The sequence below is a fragment of the Onthophagus taurus genome, chromosome 5 (genome assembly GCF_036711975.1).
Source record: "Onthophagus taurus isolate NC chromosome 5, IU_Otau_3.0, whole genome shotgun sequence".
Lineage (NCBI taxonomy): Eukaryota > Metazoa > Arthropoda > Insecta > Coleoptera > Scarabaeidae > Onthophagus > Onthophagus taurus.
The window spans coordinates 10,210,745-10,234,390 of record NC_091970.1 but is presented as its reverse complement, the minus strand read 5'-3'; the positions used below and the strand labels follow the sequence as shown (position 1 = coordinate 10,234,390).

Here is a 23,646-nt window from a genome sequence, read left to right as displayed (position 1 = left end):
TTTATCACTAGAAAATCATTATACCTAAACTAAATTTGTTTATGGATGATGTTCTTTTAGTTCATAATAAACAATTTATTCCTAAAAAACTTTTCTCCATCACCTTTCATCCTTGAGTTATGATCAATTTTAACACCAAAAGTACTCAATTTTGATATTTCGATGATTTTCTGTTTTTATCATTAGAAAATCATTATAACTAAACCAAATCTGTTTATGAGTAATGTCCTTTTAGTTCATAATAAACAATTTATTTCAAATAAACTTTTCGCCACCACCTTTAATTTTTGAGTTATGATCTATTTTAATACCAAAAGTACTCAATTTTGACATTTTGGTGATTTTTTCTTTATCACTAGAAAATCGTTATACCTAAACAAAATTTGTTTATGCACGATGTTTTTTTAGTTCATAATAAACAATTTATTCCTAAAAAACATTTCTCCATCACCTTTCATCCTTGAATTATGATCAATTTTAATACCAAAAGTACTCAATTTTGACATTTTGGTGATTTTTTCTTTATCACTAGAAAATCATTATACCTAAACTGAATTTGTTTATGGATGATGTTTTTTAGTTCATAATAAACAATTTATTCCTAAAAAACTTTTCTCCATCACCTTTCATCCTTGAGTTATGATCTATTTTAATACCAAAATTACTCAATTTTAACATTTTGGTGATTTTTTCTTTATCACTAGAAAATCATTATACCTAAACTAAATTTGTTTATGGATGATGTTTTTTTTTTAGTTCATAATAAACAATTTATTCCTAAAAAACTTTTCTCCATCACCTTTCATCCTTGAATTATGATCAATTTTAATACTAAAAGTACTCAATTTTCATGATTTTCTCTTTTTATCATTAGAAAATCATTATAACTAAACCAAATCTGTTTATGAGTAGTGTCCTTTTAGTTCATAATAAACAATTTATTTCAAATAAACTTTTCTCCATCACCTTTAATTTTTGAGTTATGATCTATTTTAATACCAAAGGTACTCAATTTTAACATTTTGGTGATTTTTTCTTTATCAGTAGAAAATCATTATACCTAAACTAAATTTGTTTATGGATGATGTTTTTTTAGTTCATAATAAACAATTTATTCCTAAAAAACATTTCTCCATCACCTTTCATCCTTGAATTATGATCAATTTTAATACCAAAAGTACTCAATTTTGACATTTTGGTGATTTTTTCTTTATCACTAGAAAATCATTATACCTAAACTAAATTTGTTTATGGATGATGTTTTTTTAGTTCATAATAAACAATTTATTCCTAAAAAACTTTTCTCCATCACCTTTCATCCATGAGTTATGATCAATTTTAATACCAAAAGTATTCAATTTTGATATTTCGATGATTTTCTCTTTTTATCATTAGAAAATCATTATAACTAAACCGAATCTGTTTATGAGTATTGTCCTTTTAGTTCATAATAAACAATTTATTTCAAATAAACTTTTCTCCATCACCTTTAATTTTTGAGTTATGATCTATTTTAATACCAATAGTACTCAATTTTGACATTTTGGTGATTTTTTCTTTATCACTAGAAAATCATTTAACCTAAACTAAATTTGTTTATGGATGATGTTTTTTTAGTTCATAATAAACAATTTATTCCTAAAAACTTTTCTCCATCACCTTTCATCCTTGAATTATGATCAATTTTAATACTAAAAGTACTCAATTTTCGTGATTTTCTCTTTTTATCATTAGAAAATCATTATAACTAAACCAAATCTGTTTATGAGTAGTGTCCTTTTAGTTCATAATAAACAATTTATTTCAAATAAACTTTTCTCCATCACCTTTAATTTTTGAGTTATGATCTATTTTAATACCAAAAGTACTCAATTTTGACATTTTGGTGATTTTTTCTTTATCACTAGAAAATCATTATAACTAAACCAAATCTGTTTATGGATGATGTCTTTTTAGTTCATAATAAACATTTTACTTCAAAAAAACTTACCTATCTCCATCACAATTAATTTTTAAGTAATGATCGATTATTAGTTTCACTATGCATAGTCATTTTCAAGGTTGTAAATAACTTTTTTGTGCTGCTCCATGGAATAAATTTAGGAGTGTTCCTGCAACCTGTTGAAGCAAATTTATTCTCATCTTGAATAACTCAAATCGTTTTATGGAATCGCCAAGCTGGGTGATCACTTTAAGTAGTGAACAAGAAATCGGTTTAAATTGTGAAACGAATCTTACCGTTTATAACGTTCTCTGCTGGCGATTACAGAGTTAGTACGTCGAGAACCTCGGTCGAGGCCGCTTTAACAAAATTAACTTCATCTTTTAAAACTAAATAGAAAATGTTATTGTAAAATCGTTTCTTATTAAACTTAACAGTTTTATTTCGACGCCCCAAATTAAATTTATTTCAAATTTTAATCAATTAAGTTTAGTGTCCGGATTTCAAATTTGGTTCGCAACAAAACCAACAGACAAAAGTAAGTTTAACCTTCAATTAAAATATGACCAAAACAACATTTATTATTTATTTATAGATTGTATTCGTGTCGCTAAATTCGCGTGCCGCATTTTCCTCTCGCGTTATTCTATTTATTTGGCCGTTTTTAGTTAGGTCTAATTTAAATTTAATCTTTCTTAATAAAATTCGTTATTAATCGAACTAAATGAAAAAAAACAGAAAATTTATGTTCCTATTACAATGGAAAACGAGGAATTGCGCAAATCTGTAATATCACGATAAGTTTTGTGTGATTACGTAATTTCGTACGATTTTTAATCGTTTTTGCAAAATACTTAAACTTAAGAATGTCTTACGTGGTCGTTATTTTTTTGCTACGAAGTCATATTGCATAATATTTAACGTGTATTTTCTTTTTTAATAATCAAAACATTAATAATTCATTGTCAATGTCAAAACATGAAATTTCTTCTTTTCTTATTAATGTTATTAATTAAATCATCGAAAGGAGCCTCTCATTTTCGATTAACACTGCATCACAATACCGACATGTATTCGCATTTCGAAGAAACGTTCGATTATAAAATGAATAAAATAATCGGGGGGTTTTCTGGGTTAGAAAAGATACTGAAAATGGCTCGAAAAAACGATATTTGCAAATTTGACAATGTTTTCTTTAATACTGGTTTTCAGGAAATTTTATTAATATTATCATATACTTTTTATATCATATCATAAACTACAAACTCCAAGCTTCAATTTAACATATATATCATATCGTTACCACCAACAATAGACATGATATGATTTCTTGAAAATATGTCGTTTTATATTTACAAATTTGACAATGTTTTCTTTAATACCTTTTTTCAGTAAATTTTATTAATATTATCATATAGTTTTTATATCATATCATAAACTACAATCTCCAAGCTTCAATTTAACATATACTATATCATATTATTACCATTAAAAATAGAGATATGATTTTTTGAAAATTTGACGTTATTTTATATTTGCAAATTTGACAGTGTTTTCTTTAATACCTTTTTTCAGGAAATTTTATTAATATTATCATATAGTTTTTATATCATTATCATATACATTATATCATTATCATTAAAAATAGAGATGATACGATTTTTTGAAAATATGACATTTTATATTTGCAAATTTGACAGTATTTTCTTTAATACCTTTTTTCAGGAAATTTTATTGATATTATCATACAGTTTTTATATCACATCATAAACTAGAATCTTCATGCTTTAATTTAACATATACATTATATCATTACCATTAAAAATAGATATGATATGATTTTTTGAAAATTTGACGTTATTTTATATTTGCAAATTTGACAATGTTTTCTTTAATACCTTTTTTCAGGAAATTTTATTAATATAATCATACAGTTTTTATGTCACATCATAAAGTAGAATCTTCATGCTTTAATTTAACATATACATTATATCATTATCATTAAAAATAGAGATGATATGATTTTTTGAAAATTTTACGTCATTTTATATTTGCAAATTTGACAATGTTTTCTTTAATACCTTTTTTCAGGAAATTTTATTAATATTACCATATAGTTTTTATATCATATCATAAACTACAATCTCCAAGCTTCAATCTAATATATATATCATATCATTACCATTAAAAATAGAGATGATATGATTTTTTGAAAATATGTCATTTTATATTTGCAAATTTGACAATGTTTTCTTCAATACCTTTTTTCAGGAAATTTTATTAACACTATCATATAGTTTTTATATCATATCATAAACTAGAATCTTTATGCTTTAATTTAACATATACATCATATCATTACCATTAAAAATAGAGATGATATGATTTTTTGAAAATATGTCATTTTATATTTGCAAATTTGACAATGTTTTCTTTAATACCTTTTTTCAGGAAATTTTATTAATATTATCATAAAGTATTTATATCACATCATAAACTAGAATCTTCATGCTTTAATTTAACATATACATCATATCATTACTATTAAAAATAGCGATGATATGATTTTTTGAAAATATGACGTCATTTTATATTTGCAAATTTGACAATGTTTTCTTTAATACCTTTTTTCAGGAAATTTTATTAATATTACCATATAGTTTTTATATCATATCATAAACTACAATCTCCAAGCTTCAATCTAATATATATATATCATATCATTATCACCAAAAATAGGGATGATATGATTTTTTGAATATATGACGTCACTTCATATTTGCAAATTTGAGAGTGTTCTCTTTAATACCTGCTTTCAGGAAATTTTATTAATATTATCATAAAGTTTTTATATCACATCATAAACTAGAATCTTCATGCTTTAATTTAACATATACATCATATCATTACCATTAAAAATAGAGATGATATGATTTTTTGAAGATATGACGTCATTTTATATTTGCAAATTTGACAATGTTTTCTTTAATACCTTTTTTCAGGAAATTTTATTAACATTATCATACAGTTTTTATAGCACATCATAAACTAGAATCTTCATGTTTTAATTTAACATATACATTATATCATTACCATTAAAAATAGAGATGATACGATTTTTTGAAAATATGACTTTATATTTGCAAATTTGACAGTGTTTTCTTTAATACATTTTTTCAGGAAATGTTATTAATATTACCATATAGTTTTTATATCATATCATAAACTACAATCTCCAAGCTTCAATTTAACATATATATTACATCATTACCACCAAAAATAGAGATGATATGATTTTTTGAAAATATGTCATTTTATATTTGCAAATTTGACAATGTTTTCTTTAATACCTTTTTTCAGGAAATTTTATTAATATTATCATATAGTTTTTATATCATATCATAAACTACAATCTCCAAGCTTCAATTTAACATATATATCATGTCATTACCACCAAAAATAGAGATGATATGATTTTTTGAAAATATGTCATTTTATATTTGCAAATTTGACAATGTTTTTTTAATACCTTTTTTCAGGAAATTTTATTAATATTATCATATAGTTTTTATATCATATCATAAACTACAATCTCCAAGCTTCAATTTAACATATATATCACATCATTACCACCAAAAATAGAGATGATATGATTTTTTGAAAATATGTCATTTTATATTTGCAAATTTGACAATGTTTTTTTAATACCTTTTTTTAGGAAATTTTATTAATATTATCATATAGTTTTTATATCATATCATAAACTACAATCTCCAAGCTTCAATTTAACATATATATCATATAATTACCACCAAAAATAGAGATATGATTTTTTGAAAATATGTCATTTTATATTTGCAAATTTGACAATGTTTTCTTTAATACCTTCTTTCAGGAAATGTTATTAATATTATCATATAGTTTTTATATCATATCATAAACTACAATCTCCAAGCTTCAATTTAACATATATATCATATAATTACCACCAGAAATAGAGATGATATGATTTTTTGAAAATATGTCATTTTATATTTGCAAATTTGACAATGTTTTCTTTAATACCTTTTTTCAGTAAATTTTATTAATATTATCATATACTTTTTATATCATATCATAAACTACAATCTCCAAGCTTCAATTTAATATATATATCATATCATTACCACCAAAAATAGAGATGATATGATTTTTTGAAAATTTGACGTTATTTTGTATTTGCAAATTTGACAATGTTTTTTTTAATACCTTTTTTCAGGAAATTTTATTAATATTACCATATAGTTTTTATATCATATCATAAACTACAATCTCCATGCTTCAATCTAATATATATATATCATATCATTATCACCAAAAATAGAGATGATATGATTTTTTGAAAATATTACGTCATAAATATTTGCAAATTTGACAATGTTTTCTTTAATACATTTTTTCAGGAAATGTTATTAATATTATCATATAGTTTTTATATCATGTCATAAACTACAATCTCCAAGCTTCAATTTAACATATATATCATATCATTACCACCAAAAATAGAGATGATATGATTTTTTGAAAATATGTCATTTTATATTTGCAAATTTGACAATGTTTTCTTTAATACCTTTTTTCAGGAAATTTTATTAATACTATCATACAGTTTTTATATCACATCATAAACTAGAATCTTTATGCTTTAATTTAACATATACATTATATCATTACCGTTAAAAATAGAGATGATACGATTTTTTGAAAATATGACATTTTATATTTGCAAATTTGACAGTGTTTTCTTTAATACATTTTTTCAGGAAATGTTATTAATATTATCATATAGTTTTTATATCATGTCATAAACTACAATCTCCAAGCTTCAATTTAACATATATATCATATCATTACCACCAAAAATAGAGATGATATGATTTTTTGAAAATATGTCATTTTATATTTGCAAATTTGAAAATGTTTTCTTTAATACCTTTTTTCTGGAAATTTTATTAATATTATCATACAGTTTTTATATCACATCATAAACTAGAATCTTTATGCTTTAATTTAACATATACATTATATCATTACCGTTAAAAATAGAGATGATACGATTTTTTGAAAATATGACATTTTATATTTACAAATTTGACAGTGTTTTCTTTAATACCTTTTTTCAGGAAATTTTATTAATATTATCATACAGTTTTTATATCACATCATAAACTAGAATCTTCATGCTTCAATTTAACATATACATGATATCATTATCATTAAAAATAGAGATGATACGATTTTTTGAAAATATGACATTTTATATTTACAAATTTGACAGTGTTTTCTTTAATACCTTTTTTCAGGAAATTTTATTAATATTATCATACAGTTTTTATATCACATCATAAACTAGAATCTTTATGCTTTAATTTAACATATACATTATATCATTACCGTTAAAAATAGAGATGATACGATTTTTTGAAAATATGACATTTTATATTTACAAATTTGACAGTGTTTTCTTTAATACCTTTTTTCAGGAAATTTTATTAATATTATCATACAGTTTTTATATCACATCATAAACTAGAATCTTCATGCTTCAATTTAACATATACATGATATCATTATCATTAAAAATAGAGATGATACGATTTTTTGAAAATATGACATTTTATATTTACAAATTTGACAGTGTTTTCTTTAATACCTTTTTTCAGGAAATTTTATTAATATTATCATACAGTTTTTATATCACATCATAAACTAGAATCTTTATACTTTAATTTAACATATACATTATATCATTACCGTTAAAAATAGAGATGATACGATTTTTTGAAAATATGACATTTTATATTTACAAATTTGACAGTGTTTTCTTTAATACCTTTTTTCAGGAAATTTTATTAATATTATCATACAGTTTTTATATCACATCATAAACTAGAATCTTTATGCTTTAATTTAACATATACATTATATCATTACCGTTAAAAATAGAGATGATACGATTTTTTGAAAATATGACATTTTATATTTACAAATTTGACAGTGTTTTCTTTAATACCTTTTTTCAGGAAATTTTATTAATATTATCATACAGTTTTTATATCACATCATAAACTAGAATCTTCATGCTTCAATTTAACATATACATGATATCATTATCATTAAAAATAGAGATGATATGATTTTTTTTAAATATGACGTCATTTTATATTTGCAAATTTGACAATGTTTTCTTTAAAACCTTTTTTCAGGAAATTTTATTAATATTATCATATACTTGTTATATCATATCATAAACTACAAACTCCAGGCTTCAAGTTAACATATATATCATATCATTACCACCAAAAATAGAGATATGATTTTTTGAAAATATGTCATTTGATATTTGCAAATTTGACAATGTTTTCTTTAATACCTTTTTTCAGTAAATGTTATTAATATTATCATATAATCTCCAAGTTTCAATTTAACATATATATCATATCATTACCACCAAAAATAGAGATGATATGATGCTTTGAAAATTTGACGTTATTTTATTAATTCATTGTCAATGTCAAAACATGAAATTTCTCCTTTTCTTATTAATGTTATTAATAAAATCATCGAAAGGAGCCTCTCATTTTCGATTAACACTGTACCACAACACCGACATGTATTCGCATTTCGAAGAAACGTTCGATTATAAAATGAATAAAATGATCGGGGGGTTTTCCCGGTTAGAAAAGATACTGAAAATGGCTCGAAAAAACGATAAAAACAACGTCCTCTTTTTAAACGCGGGAAATACGTTCGGAGGAACTTACCTTTATCACGTTCATGGGTGGAAAATCGTTTCAAAAATGCTAAAAATCTTAGAACCAGATGCCATCGTAAGTATTTATTATTTCCCAACGAATTTGTTTTAAACAAATTACTTTTAAGACGTTGGGGAGTCAAGAATTCGTCGACGGGTTAAACAATTTAGAACAATTTTTACAAGACATCGATTTCCCAATCGTATCATGCAACATCCTCCCAAAAGTGGGTTCAATTTTCGAAAAGAAAGTGAAACCCTCCATGATTTTAAACATCTCAAACGTCGAAATTGGTTTAATTGGGTACACCGGAAAAGACACAGCGACGAAATACCCCGTTGGAGATTTAGAATTTAAAGATGAATTAGAATCGGTTAAAAGCGAATGCAAAAAATTAACCGAAAAAAACGTTAAAATCATAATCGCTTTGGGAAATGCGAATCTCGAAACGGATTTATCCATAGCAAAAGAAGCCGATTGCGTGGACGTTTTAATCGGAGGCGATTCAAGTCTATTTTTATGGAACGATAATCCCAACAAACTCTTAGAAGATAATCCATCATCAACGTACCCCTTAATAATTCAAAACGATAAAGGAAAAATCATCCCAATTCTCGAAGGATTCTCCAAAACCCGATACATAGGAAAAATCGATTTAAAATTCGACATCGACGGCGATTTAATCGATTACAAGGGGAATCCCATGTTACTCGACGCAATTATCCCAAGATCCGGAGTTGCAGATAAAATTTTACTTAATTTTACCGCAAGTTATGAAGGTAAAGGTAACGATAACGATATTTTAGGCGAAGTTCCCGTTTATTTAAGTGCTTCGAAATGTCGCGAACGCGAATGTAATATCGGAAATATGATAGCGGATGCGTTAATTCATTACAAAGCGACGAAATACAAAGGAAAGTATTGGACCGATACCCCAATTGCGATTTTTAACGCGGGATCGATTCGTAAATCGATTAATACTACAAAACGCGATCATAAAATTACCCAAAAAGATTTGTTGGAGGCTTTACCGTTTCATGAACCTTTAATAACCGTCGTTTTGGATGGACGAGATTTGAAACATACTTTAGAAGTTGGGGCTAGATATAATGGTGAGACGAAACGTGGAGAATTTTTAATGGTTTCCGGTTTAAAAGTGATTTATGATTTTCATCGGCCCCCTTATTCGAGGGTTTTGAGTGTTTCGTGTCGTTGTGGAAATTGTAAAACACCGAGTTATTCACCGATCGTTTATAATGAGTATTATAGAATTGTAACGACTGTTTTTTTGGCGAATGGAGGCGATGGACATACTGTTATAAGGAGTGCTTCGCTTAGTTTTGTCTTGGAAGGTGTCACCGATTTGGTAGCGACTAAAAATTATTTACTATCGCAGGGTAAAATTCGACCGGAATGCGATGATAGAATCGTTCATATGAGGTTTATGCCGACGACGTCAGGAAAATTAAATGTTTATAATCATCAAGATTGCATCATTTCATTTTTTATTATTAGCCTAATTTATCTTATCTCTCAATGAAATATAAATACGTTAATTCGAAAGTTACTAATAAATTCCGGTTGCAATGTCAAAGATTATTACACTTATTATTTAATATCAAATATGTGGATGGGCAAATTTGGGTGTTATTATGAAACTATAAAGGTGTGCCCAAACATTTTTTAAATACAAACTAGGATAGGAGCACCGTTTTTGGCCGTAAGTGCATTACAGGGCTCTATCACACCATAATTCAAGACAAACGATGTTAGATGGCGCTTCAATTGAACCAATTTGAAAATGTTGTGTTTCTGTAAGTTGTGACATAAATTTAATCACAAATACTAGAGTCAAAATGATGAGTTTGATTAATTATTATTTATTATATTTTATATTATTATTTTTTAATATTAAGAAACTTGGGAAAAATTCAAGAATCATTTTAGTCTATTATATGATAACTAACTTCAAGTGAAAATGCCAACCTCAATTTTGACATATTTGCAATCTTCATTAAAAATCCTTTAAAATGAGTACAAACATGACATATTTCCTTCATTATATTTTCAAAAAATCATATCATCTCTATTTCTAATGGTAATAATATGATATATATGTTAAATTGAAGCTTGGAGATTGTACTTTATGATATGATATAAAAAGTATATGATAATATTAATAAAATTTCCTGAAAAAAGGTATTAAAGAAAACATTGTCAAATTTACAAATATAAAACGAAATATTTTCAAAAAATCATATCATCTCTATTTTTAATGATAATGATATGATGTGTATGTTAACTTAAAGCATGAAGATTCTAGTTTATGATGTGATATTAAAACTGTATGATAATATTAATAAAATTTCCTGAAAAAAGATATTAAAGAAAACATTGTCAAATTTTCAAATATAAAATGACATAATATTTTCAAAAAATCATATCATCTCTATTTTTGGTAGTAATGATATGATATATATGTTAAACTGAAGCTTGGAGATTGTAGTTTATGTTATGATATAAAAACTATATGATAATATTAATAACATTTCCTGAAAAAAGGTATTAAAGAGAACATTGTCAAATTTGCAAATATCAAATGACATATTTTCAAAAAATCATATCATCTCTATTTTTGGTGGTAATGATATGATATATATGTTAAACTGAAGCTTAGAGATTGTAGTTTATGATATGATATAAAAACTATATGGATATATTAATAACATTTCCTGAAAAAAGGTTTTAAAGAAAACATTATCAAATTTGCAAATATAAAATGACGTCATATTTTCAAAAAATCATATCATCTCTATTTTTAATGATAATGATATGATGTATATGTTAACTTAAAGCATGAAGATTCTAGTTTATAATGTGATATAAAAACTGTATGATAATATTAATAAAATTTCCTGAAAAAAGGTTTTAAAGAAAACATTATCAAATTTCCAAATATAAAATGACGTCATATTTTAAAAAAATCATATCATCTCTATTTTTAATGATAATGATATGATGTATATGTTAAATTAAAGCATGAAGATTCTAGTTTATGATGTGATATAAAAACTGTATGATAATATTAATAGAATTTCCTGAAAAAAGGCATTAAAGAAAACATTGTCAAATTTGCAAATATAAAATGACATATTTTCAAAAAATCATATCATCTCTATTTTTGGTGGTAATGATATGATATATATGTTAAATTAAAGCTTGGAGTTTGTAGTTTATGATATGATATAAAAAGTATATGATAATATTAATAAAATTTCCTGAAAAAGGTATTAAAGAAAACACTGTCAAATTTGCAAATATAAAATGACATATTTTCAAAAAATCATATCATCTCTATTATTTGTGGTAATTATATGATGTATATGTTAAAGTAAAGCATGAAGATTCTAATTTATGATGTGATATAAAAAGAATATGATAATATTAATAAAATTTCCTGAAAAAAGGTTTTAAAGAAAACATTATCAAATTTCCAAATATAAAATGACGTCATATTTTAAAAAAATCATATCATCTCTATTTTAAATGGTAATGATATAATGTATATGTTAAATTAAAGCACAAAGATTCTAGTTTATAATGTGATATAAAAACTGTATGATAATATTAATAAAATTTCCTGAAAAAAGGTATTAAAGAAAACACTGTCAAATTTACAAATATAAAATGACGTAAAATTTTCAACAAATCATATCATCTCTATTTTTAATGGTAATGATATGATGTATATGTTAAAGTAAAGCATGAAGATTCTAGTTTATCATGTGATATAAAAACTGTATGATAATATTAATAAAATTTACTGAAAAAAGGTATTAAAGAAAACACTGTCAAATTTGCAAATATAAAATGCCATATTTTCAAAAAATCGTATCATCTCTATTTTTAATGATAATGATATAATGTATATGTTAAATTAAAGCATGAAGATTCTAGTTTATGATGTGATATAAAAATTGTATGATAATATTAATAAAATTTCCTGAAAAAAGGTATTAAAGAAAACACTGTCAAATTTGCAAATATAAAATGACGTCATATTTTCAAAAAATCATATCATATCTATTTTTAATGTTAATGATATGATGTATATGTCAAATTAAAGTATAAAGATTCTAGTTTATGATGTGATATAAAACCTGTATGATAATATTAATAAAATTTCCTGAAAAAAGGTATTAAAGAAAACACTGTCAAATTTGCAAATATAATATAATAATTGTAATATAATAATTGAATGTTTCTAGTTTTCGTTCTAGACCGTTTTAGACCTAGAACTAGAAAGTTTCGGATTTAGCCGTGCGTCTTCAGACGATACATCGATACTTCAGATGATACATCATAACATTAGCATTAAAAATAGAGATGATATGATTTTTTTTGAAAATTTTACGTCATATTATATTTGCAAATTTGACAATTTTTTCTTTAATACCTTTTTTCAGGAAATTTTATTAATATTATCATACAGTTTTTATATCACATCATAAACTAGAATCTTCATGCTTTAATTTAACACATACATTATATCATTACCATTAAAAATAGAGATGATATGATTTTTTGAAAATATGATGTCATTTTATATTTACAAATTTGACAGTGTTTTCTTTAATATCTTTTTTCAAGAAATTTTATTAATATTATCATACAGTTTTTATATCACATCATAAACTAGAATCTGCATGCTTTAATTTAACATATACATTATATCATTACCATTAAAAATAGAGATGATATGATTTTTTGAAAATATGATGTCATTTTATATTTACAAATTTGACAGTGTTTTCTTTAATATCTTTTTTCAGGAAATTTTATTAATATTATCATACAGTTTTTATATCACATCATAAACTAGAATCTGCATGCTTTAATTTAACATATACATTATATCATTACCATTAAAAATAGAGATGATATGATTTTTTGAAAATTTCACGTCATTTTATATTTGCAAATTTAACAGTGTTTTCTTTAATACCTTTTCTCAGGAAATTTTATTAATATTATCATAGAGTTTTTATATCACATGATAAACTAGAATCTTCATGTTTTACTCTAACATATACATAATACCATTACCATTAAAAATAGAGATGATATGATTTTTTGAAAATATCATGTCATTTTATATTTGCAAATTTGACAATGTTTTCTTTAACACCTTTTTTCAGGAAATTTTATTAACATTATCATACAGTTTTTATATCACATGATAAACTAGAATCTTCATGCTTTACTTTAACATATACATCATATCATTACCATTAAAAATAGATATGATATGATTTTTTGAAAATTTGAAGTTATTTTATATTTGTAAATTGGACAGTGTTTTCTTTAATACCTTTTTTCAGGAAATTTTATTAATATTATCATACAGTTTTTATATTACATCATAAACTAGAACCTTCATGCTTTAATTTAACATATACATCATATCATCACCATTAAAAATAGAGATGATATGATTTTTTGAAAATATAACGTCATTTTATATTTGCAAATTTGACAATGTTTTCTTCAATACCTTTTTTCAGGAAATTTTATTAATATTATCATACAGTTTTTATATAACATCATTAACTAGAATCTTCATGCTTTAATTTAACATATACATTATATCATTACCATTAAAAATAGAGATGATATGATTTCTTGAAAATATGTCATTTTATATTTGCAAATTTGACAATGTTTTCTTTAACACCTTTTTTCAGGAAATTTTATTAACATTATCATACAGTTTTTATATCACATGATAAACTAGAATCTTCATGCTTTACTTTAACATATACATCATATCATTACCGTTAAAAATAGAGATGATATGATTTGTTGAAAATTTTACGTCATTTTATATTTGTAAATTTGACAGTGTTTTCTTTAATACCTTTTTTCAGGAAATTTTATTAATATTATCATACAGTTTTTATATCACATTATAAACTAGAATCTTTGTGCTTTAATTTAACATATACATTATATCATTACCATTTAAAATAGAGATGATATGATTTTTTGAAAATATGACGTCAATTTATATTTGCAAATTTGACAGTGTTTTCTTTAATACCTTTTTTCAGGAAATTTTATTAATATTATCATACAGTTTTTATATCACATCATAAACTAGAATCTTCATGCTTTAATTTAACATATACATCATATCATTACCATTAAATATAGAGATGATATGATTTTTTGAAAATATGATGTCATTTTATACTTGCAAATTTGACAGTGTTTTCTTTAATACCTTTTTTCAGTAAATTTTATTAATATCATCATATACTTTTTATATCATATCATAAACTACAATCTCCAAGCTTCAATTTAACATATATATCATATAATTACCACCAAAAATAGAGATGATATGATTTTTTGAAAATATGTCATTTTATATTTGCAAATTTGACAGTGTTTTCTTTAATACCTTTTTCAGGAAATTTTATTAATATTATCATATACTTTTTATATCATATCATAAACTACAAACTCCAAGCTTCAATTTAACATATATATTATATCATTACCACCAAAAATAGAGATGATATGATTTTTTGAAAATATGTCATTCTATATTTGCAAATTTGACAATGTTTTCTTTAATACCTTTTTTCAGGAAATTTTATTAATATTTTCATAAAGTTTTTATATCACATCATAAGCTAGAATCTTCATGCTTTAATTTAACATATACATCATATCATTACCATTAAAAATAGAGATGATATGATTTTTTGAAAATTTTACGTCATTTTATATTTGCAAATTTGACAGTGTTTTCTTTAATACCTTTTTCAGGAAATTTTATTAATATTATCATATCAACATTTCTTCCTTTTATGACTAATCTTGTGTAATTATGGCGATTAGGTATACTATAAGTTTATTACTAAATTATTGCATCTTAACACCTGTAGACTTGGCAAAAACTTGTATGGGAGCTGTTTTTAGTAATAAATTAATTTCTCGAATGCAATTTTACTTGTTTCACTTTAAATTAAACTTTAAAATTGGAAAATCAATCCTTAGTTGAGGTTTAGCCCCAATTTTATTGCAATTCTTAATTTTTCAATTTTAAAACCTTTAAAAGTAAAATAACCCGCCGGTAAAATAGAAATCTAAAAATTGTTACAAACCAATAATCAAAGTTTTTTATGATGTGTTCATTTCAATTAAAAGTAGTAACATAATGATATAAATAAATCCTATTTTAGTAGGTGTTTAAATATATCCTACGTTTAATTTAATTAAAAGTGGTTTGGAAAATATTGTAGGTTGGCACCTCTGAAATTTGACAATTTTTTAGTCCGATGTTTATGTCATTCAAGGTTTAGAGGTTATAATGACTTCTTGTATAGTTTACCGTTTATTTCGTAATAAGTAACTTAAATCAGCTCGTTTTATGACTTATTATAGCTTCTCAGCGATTAATTAAACACTTTTTTAGTTTGGAAGTTATTTTCAACGTGAAATTAAAGTTGGGGGAGTTAGGTTATGTTGTTTCAAGATTGTTTATAACAAATTAAAATGCTTTGCATAATAATTAATGGTATTCTGAAGAAACTATGAGTTCTAAAGCAGTTAATCGAACCTATAAATGAATGAGTTGGTAACGATTTGTTGGATTATAACGATGTAATCCTATTTTTATTACTTTTTTACAAAGTTTAATAATTACAAATGAATTTTAGATTAAATGTGGATCAATACCATACTGAAATTGTATTGGTATAAATAATCTTTATAATGACAAATTGGAAAATGATTTATGTTAAAAATTATAATTTACAAGATATTCTGCAATAAATTTTAGAGAAATTTGAAGAAAATGTGGTGTTGGGGTCTTAATGGAAGATTAATAAAACGACAAAAACCTCTTCTTTGTTATTTATTAATATATATGGGGCTAGATTTGAGCTAAATACCCATCTTTACCCAAATCTATAGACACAACATATAAAAGATTATACAAAAACCCAATTAATATGTTCATTCCTTACTTATTGTCAAAAATTAACTAATGGTAAAAATATCTTGGATTTAGATGTCATAAATTTGGCTGAAGATGGGTATTTAGCCCAAAATTTGGCTCATAATATATTAATAAATACCAAGGAAGAAGTTTAATACTTATTAATTTGCAAGATGGATACAAATATTAATTAGGTAATGGAAGATGTGCAACAAATTTTATTATAAAATTTAAAATAAATTTGGTATATTATCTTAATCCCCAATCTTTTATTATTAGATAAAACAAAAAATCATTACTTAATCTACCCATTATAATTTAATTAGTAACTAATTTGTATTAAATTTCTTTTTCAGAATGCTAAAATTTTTATTAACATCACTATTTATTCATCAAACGCTTTCAAACACAATACATAAAAGGGATGTAGGTGATTTTGAATTTTTAATTCTTCACAACAACGATATGCACGCTCGATTCGAAGAGACGCGCGAATCATTAGGAGGTCGATTAGTGGGGGGATTTGCTCGAACTTCCTATTTGATTCAAGAAGCACGAAATGCCAGCAACGAAGGAAGAGGTCCGCCGGTTCTTTATTTAAATGCTGGAGATACTTACACAGGAACGGTTTGGTTTACTGTACACAAAGATAAAATCGCTACCGATTTTATGAACGCGTTAATGCCAGATGCTATGGTAAGAAACTTTAATTTAATTAAATTAAATATCATATCTGATCCTTATGCCTGATGGTGTTGTATAAATCTTTTCTTATTCCTCCATCCACGTCTATTTTCTTTTTAATGATATTTCGGATTATCCCATGCGGTTTTATATACAGGTGTCCCACGTAACTGTTTATTTTTAAAACTTTTTTAGTTTCCACTATTCCATTTTTATTCCACTATTATTAGAGATTTGAAACTTTTGACAATCTTTTCTTTAATACCTTTTTTCAGTAAATTTTATTAATATTATCATATACTTTTTATACCATATCATAAACTACAAACTCCAAGCTTCAATTTAACATATACATTATATCATTATCATTAAAAATAGAGATGATACGATTTTTTGAAAATATGACATTTTATATCTGAAAATTTGACAATGGTTTCTTTAATACCTTTTTTTCAGGAAATATTATTAATATTATTATATACTTTTTATATCATATCATAAACTACAAACTCCAAGCTTCAATTTAACATATATATCATATCATTACCACCAAAAATAGAGATGATATGATTTTTTGAAAATATGTCATTTTATATTTGCAAATTTGACAATGTTTTCTTTAATACCTTTTTTCAGGAAATTTTATTAATATTATCATACAGTTTTTATATCACATCATAAACTAGAATCTTCATGCTTTAATTTAACATATACATTATATCATTACCATTAAAAATAGAGATGATACGATTTTTTGAAAATATGACATTTTATATCTGAAAATTTGACAGTGTTTTCTTTAATACCTTTTTTCAGGAAATTTTATTAATATTATCATACAGTTTTTATATCACATCATAAACTAGAATCTTCATGCTTTAATTTAACATATACATTATATCATTACCATTAAAAATAGAGATGATACGATTTTTTGAAAATATGACATTTTATATCTGAAAATTTGACAGTGTTTTCTTTAATACCTTTTTTCAGGAAATTTTATTAATATTATCATACAGTTTTTATATCACATCATAAACTAGAATCTTCATGCTTTAATTTAACATATACATTATATCATTACCATTAAAAATAGAGATGATACGATTTTTTGAAAATATGACATTTTATATCTGAAAATTTGACAGTGTTTTCTTTAATACCTTTTTTCAGGAAATTTTATTAATATTATCATACAGTTTTTATATCACATCATAAACTAGAATCTTCATGCTTTAATTTAACATATACATTATATCATTACCATTAAAAATAGAGATGATACGATTTTTTGAAAATATGACATTTTATATTTACAAATTTGACAGTGTTTTCTTTAATACCTTTTTTCAGGAAATTTTATTAATATTATCATACAGTTTTTATATCACATCATAAACTAGAATCTTCATGCTTTAATTTAACATATACATTATATCATTACCATTAAAAATAGAGATGATACGATTTTTTGAAAATATGACATTTTATATCTGAAAATTTGACAGTGTTTTCTTTAATACCTTTTTTCAGGAAATTTTATTAATATTATCATACAGTTTTTATATCACATCATAAACTAGAATCTTCATGCTTTAATTTAACATATACATTATATCATTACCATTAAAAATAGAGATGATACGATTTTTTGAAAATATGACATTTTATATTTACAAATTTGACAGTGTTTTCTTTAATACCTTTTTTCAGGAAATTTTATTAATATTATCATACAGTTTTTATATCACATCATAAACTAGAATCTTCATGCTTTAATTTAACATATACATTATATCATTACCATTAAAAATAGAGATGATACGATTTTTTGAAAATATGACATTTTATATTTACAAATTTGACAGTGTTTTCTTTAATACCTTTTTTCAGTAAATTTTGTTAATATTATCATATACTTTTTATATCATATCATAAACTACAAACTCCAAGCTTCAATTTAACATATATATCATATCATTACCACCAAAAATAGAGATGATATGATTTTTTGAAAATATGTCATTTTATATTTGCAAATTTGACAATGTTTTTTTTAATACCTTTTTTCAGTAAATTTTATTAATATTATCATATACTTTTTATATCATATCATAAACTACAAACTCCAAGCTTCAATTTAACATATATATCATATCAGTACCACCAAAAGTAGAGATGATATGATTTTTTGAAAATATGTCATTTTATATTTGCAAATTTGACAATGTTTTCTTTAATACCTTTTTTCAGGAAATTTTATTAATATTTTCATAAAGTTTTTATATCACATCATAAGCTAGAATCTTCATGCTTTAATTTAACATATACATCATATCATTAACATTAAAAATAGAGATGATACGATTTTTTGAAAATATGACATTTTATATTTACAAATTTGACAGTGTTTTCTTTAATACCTTTTTTCAGGAAATTTTATTAATATTATCATACAGTTTTTATATCACATCATAAACTAGAATCTTCATGCTTTAATTTAACATATACATTATATCATTATCATTAAAAATAGAGATGATACGATTTTTTGAAAATATGACGTCATTTTATATTTGCAAATTTAACAGTGTTTTCTTTAATACCTTTTTTCATGAAATTATATTAATATTATCATACAGTTTTTATATCACATCATAAACTAGAATCTTCATACTTTAATTTAACATATACATTGTATCATTATCATTAAAAATAGAGATGATACGATTTTTTGAAAATATATCATTTTATATTTGCAAATTTGACAATGTTTTCTTTAATACCTTTTTTCAGGAAATTTTATTGATATTATCATACAGTTTTCATATCACATCATAAACTAGAATCTTCATGTTTTAATTTAACATATACATTATATCATTACCATTAAAAATAGAGATAATACGATTTTTTGAAAATATAACATTTTATATTTGCGAATTTGACAGTGTTTTGTTTAATACCTTTTTTCAGGAAATTTTATTGATATTATCATATACTTTTTATATCATATCATAAACTACAAACTCCAAGCTTCAATTTAACATATATATCATATTATTACCATCAAAAATAGAGATGATATGATTTTTTGAAAATGTCATTTTATATTTGCAAATTTGACAGTGTCTTCTTTAATACCTTTTTGCAGGAAATTTTATTAATATTATCATACAGTTTTTATATCACATCATAAACTAGAATCTTCATGCTTTAATTTAACATATACATTATATCATTACCATTAAAAATAGAGATGATATGGTTTTTTGAAAATTTTACGTCATTTTATATTTGCAAATTTGACAATGTTTTCTTTAATACCTTTTTTTCAGGAAATTTTATTAATATTATCATATCAATATTTCTTTTGAATCTTCTGCCTGCTCTTCTAATTTCCTTTTTATCTTCCCAACCTCGTTCCATATTCTCTCCTTTTGCCCGATATCTTTGTTCTCTTTTTGGACTTACTCACTACCTCTTTTTGGTCTATTTCTTCAATTATCAGTCTTACTCCTTTCTATTTTTTGTCGATTCTATTCCAGTTTTGCTTGTTTCTCTGAGTCTTTTCACTTTCCATCTCTTTCTTGTTTTAGAGCCTCACTTATTGCCTTTCAGTCTTATTTCTTTTCTGATCAATCTCCTCCTCTCTGTCTAGTTCCCATCTTGCCTTTTCAGTCTCTTATAAGTTTCTTTTCGTTCTGTTCCATCTCTTTGATTCATATTAAATTAAGTCTTTTAAGAGACACTGTTTAGTCTGCCGCCTCATTACCTAATTTTTTCCTTCTCTATCTAGTTTTCAGTCAGATCAATCCTCAATTAGCTGATCCTTTCCAGTTATCTGCCTCCTTGTCTTGTTTCTTTCTTGATTTTTCAGTCATCTTCCTGTTTCTGTTCACTTTTTTCTTACTAAATTTCTTCTTTTCTTTATCTTTCTGATTTTCCTTCCTTTTTCTTGCAAACTATTGCAAAATGGTTTCTTCCACCACATTCTTTACAGGTTAGTCTCTTTTTGCTATACTAAGGGTGTTCAATCATCAAATCTTTCTGAACTTTCTTAGAGTAGTCCTCATCTATCCATATAATCGTTCCTTTCAACTCTTTAGCATTTTTTAGGATATCCATCCTTCTGCCTTCCTTTGCATCCTTCCTTTTCTCTCCATTCATCTCCATTCTGATGTCTTCCTTTATGTCTCTGAACATATTTTCAATTTTTTCCATATCTGATCTATCAAAAATCTATGAAATATCTTTATCATCATTTATTTTTCTTTTTCCAGTCTTTTGGCAACCACGAATTTGATAATGGAGTAAAAGGAGTAATCCCTTTCTTAGAAAACATAAAATTTCCTTTAATAGCATCAAATCTTGATTTGTCCAAAGAACCCCAATTGAAAAATTTAGTTCAAAAATCGATAATTTTAAATTTACACGGTCGAAAAATCGGAATAATCGGATACGTAACTCCGGAAACTCGTTTAATGTCTTCAGTTGGCAGTATAGGATTTAACGACGAGATTCAATCGGTTAGAAAAGAAGCGGAACGTCTCACGAAAGAAGGGATCAACATCATCATAGCTTTAGGACATTCCGGGTTCAAAATGGATAAGAAAATTGCTAAAGAAGTGAAAGAGGTCGATATTGTAATTGGTGGGCATACAAATACTTTCCTTTGGAATGGTGTTGAACCGGATAAAGAGAAGGCAGAAGATGCTTACCCGGCGGAAGTGGTTCAAAAAAGTGGCAAAATAGTTCCTGTTGTACAAGCATACGCTTACACTAAATATTTAGGAAAATTATCTGTAAATTTTGATCGAAACGGTGTTTTAAAAACATTTAGGGGGCAACCAATTTTTATCGACGAATCCGTTCCTCAAGATCCTCAAGTATTAAAACTTTTAGACAAATATCGCCCTGATATAATCGCATTAAACACAACTATGATTGGAAAAACGAAAGTGTTTTTAGAAGGAGATACTTGCAGAGAACGTGAATGTAATTTTGGAAACCTCGCAATGGACGCTTTTATAAATTACAGATCATCGCGTTATCAAGGACTTTATTGGACGGATACTGCCATAGCCTTAATGAATTCAGGTTCAATCCGTCAAAGTATTAATTCAACATTACGAGATCATCAAGTTTATAAAGCTGACATTCTCGGGTCGCTTCCCTTCGGCCAATTACTTTATTTAATCGAATTAAAAGGTGAAGATTTATTGAAATCGTTGGAAATCGGGGCAAGATCCAACGGGGAAACTTCGAAGGGTGAATTTTTATTAACTTCAGGTTTAAAAGTGGAGTATAATTTCAAAAAACCTGTAGGAAATCGCGTGATTTCCGTTAAAGTGAGATGTGCAGCTTGTGATGTGCCCAGTTATTCCCCGATTTCAAAGAACGAATATTATAGGATTATAACAACGTTGTTTTTGGTGAAGGGCGGCGATGGGCACTCTATAATTAGGGATAAACCGAGGAATTATATTCCTTTGGATGCGGTTGAAGCGGAAGCTGTGATTGAATATTTCCAAACGGTGAATGTTGTTACTCCAGAATTAGATGAAAGGACAAGAATAGTGATGGGTTCTTCCAAAGGGGTTAAATTTGATTATAATCTGTTTGTTGTAGTGATAGGATTAGTTTTAAACTGTTTTTGAAGTTGTGAAATTAAATTTGATTTGATACAAAAAGTATTAATTTGTCTCCAAAAATAAATCTTGTATACATAACCTCACTTTATTAATAATTTTATTGTAATTATTAATTCTTCCTTAAAAGATTAGATTCAAATATAAATTTGAAAAGAATTTCTTACTCATTAAATTTCAATTAATTCTTATTGATTTTCAAATTATTTAATTTTTTAATTAATTACAGTTTTCTTTTTGACTGTCAAAACTTGTTTTTGATCCAAGTAGGCGATGCTCAACTGTTTCAAAATAACCTAAAAAAACAGCTGTCATCGCCTGATCAAAAAGTGCTCGGTTTTTGATGTAATTTTTCGTTAATTAGTATAATTGTTAATTGAATTGAGTGAAAATTTGTGTGGAATGAATTGAACTCTCCGAATTCATCAACATTTCGATCCTGATTAATAAATCCAGAGCAAAATCAAACCAAACAAGGTAAGTTGTATTATTGTATAAGTTGTTTATTACGAAAGAGCTACGTATAATCTTTTTTGCGCATTTCACGAACGATATAACGGGTTT

At 24.8% G+C, this 23,646-nt stretch overlaps 2 protein-coding genes and 1 long non-coding RNA gene across 4 annotated transcripts in view; all 3 read left to right on the top strand.

Moving 5' to 3' along the window:
- The first annotated feature begins 2,262 nt into the window (after positions 1-2,262).
- Positions 2,263-23,168, top strand: LOC111421670 (protein 5NUC-like). Of its 2 annotated transcripts, XM_023054849.2 has the most exons (5): positions 16,070-16,152; positions 16,220-16,407; positions 16,464-16,938; positions 17,101-17,440; positions 21,715-23,168. In XM_023054849.2, the coding sequence occupies exons 4-5, from the start codon at positions 17,102-17,104 to the stop codon at positions 23,089-23,091; spliced, it is 1,716 nt and encodes a 571-aa protein (XP_022910617.2). In that variant the 5' UTR covers positions 16,070-16,152; positions 16,220-16,407; positions 16,464-16,938; position 17,101; the 3' UTR covers positions 23,092-23,168. The 2 variants fall into 2 exon arrangements, with proteins under 2 accessions (XP_022910616.2, XP_022910617.2); XM_023054848.2 differs by lacking the exons at positions 16,070-16,152; positions 16,220-16,407; positions 16,464-16,938 and adding an exon at positions 2,263-2,480.
- Positions 8,455-10,330, top strand: LOC111421671 (apyrase-like). The gene is made up of 2 exons (XM_071196163.1): positions 8,455-8,811; positions 8,864-10,330. Exons 1-2 carry the CDS (start codon positions 8,503-8,505, stop codon positions 10,274-10,276), a joined length of 1,722 nt encoding a protein of 573 aa, XP_071052264.1. The 5' UTR covers positions 8,455-8,502; the 3' UTR covers positions 10,277-10,330.
- Positions 23,169-23,379: 211 nt separating the features above from the next.
- Positions 23,380-23,646, top strand: part of LOC139429878 (uncharacterized) — a 143,055-nt gene continuing 142,788 nt past the window's right edge. The window contains exon 1 of the long non-coding RNA XR_011640464.1: positions 23,380-23,559. This is a non-coding gene — a long non-coding RNA (uncharacterized lncRNA). The remainder of the gene's footprint in view (positions 23,560-23,646) is intronic.

Excerpts from the sequence above, each read along its gene's own strand:
- LOC111421671 (XM_071196163.1), top strand. The coding sequence starts at position 8,503 with ATGAAATTTCTCCTTTTCTTATTAATGTTATTAATAAAATCATCGAAA. Across the intron at positions 8,812-8,863 it reads TCTTAGAACCAGATGCCATC|ACGTTGGGGAGTCAAGAATT; the intron begins GTAAGTATTTAT and ends ATTACTTTTAAG.
- LOC111421670 (XM_023054848.2), top strand. The coding sequence starts at position 17,102 with ATGCTAAAATTTTTATTAACATCACTATTTATTCATCAAACGCTTTCA. Across the intron at positions 17,441-21,714 it reads CGTTAATGCCAGATGCTATG|TCTTTTGGCAACCACGAATT; the intron begins GTAAGAAACTTT and ends TTCTTTTTCCAG.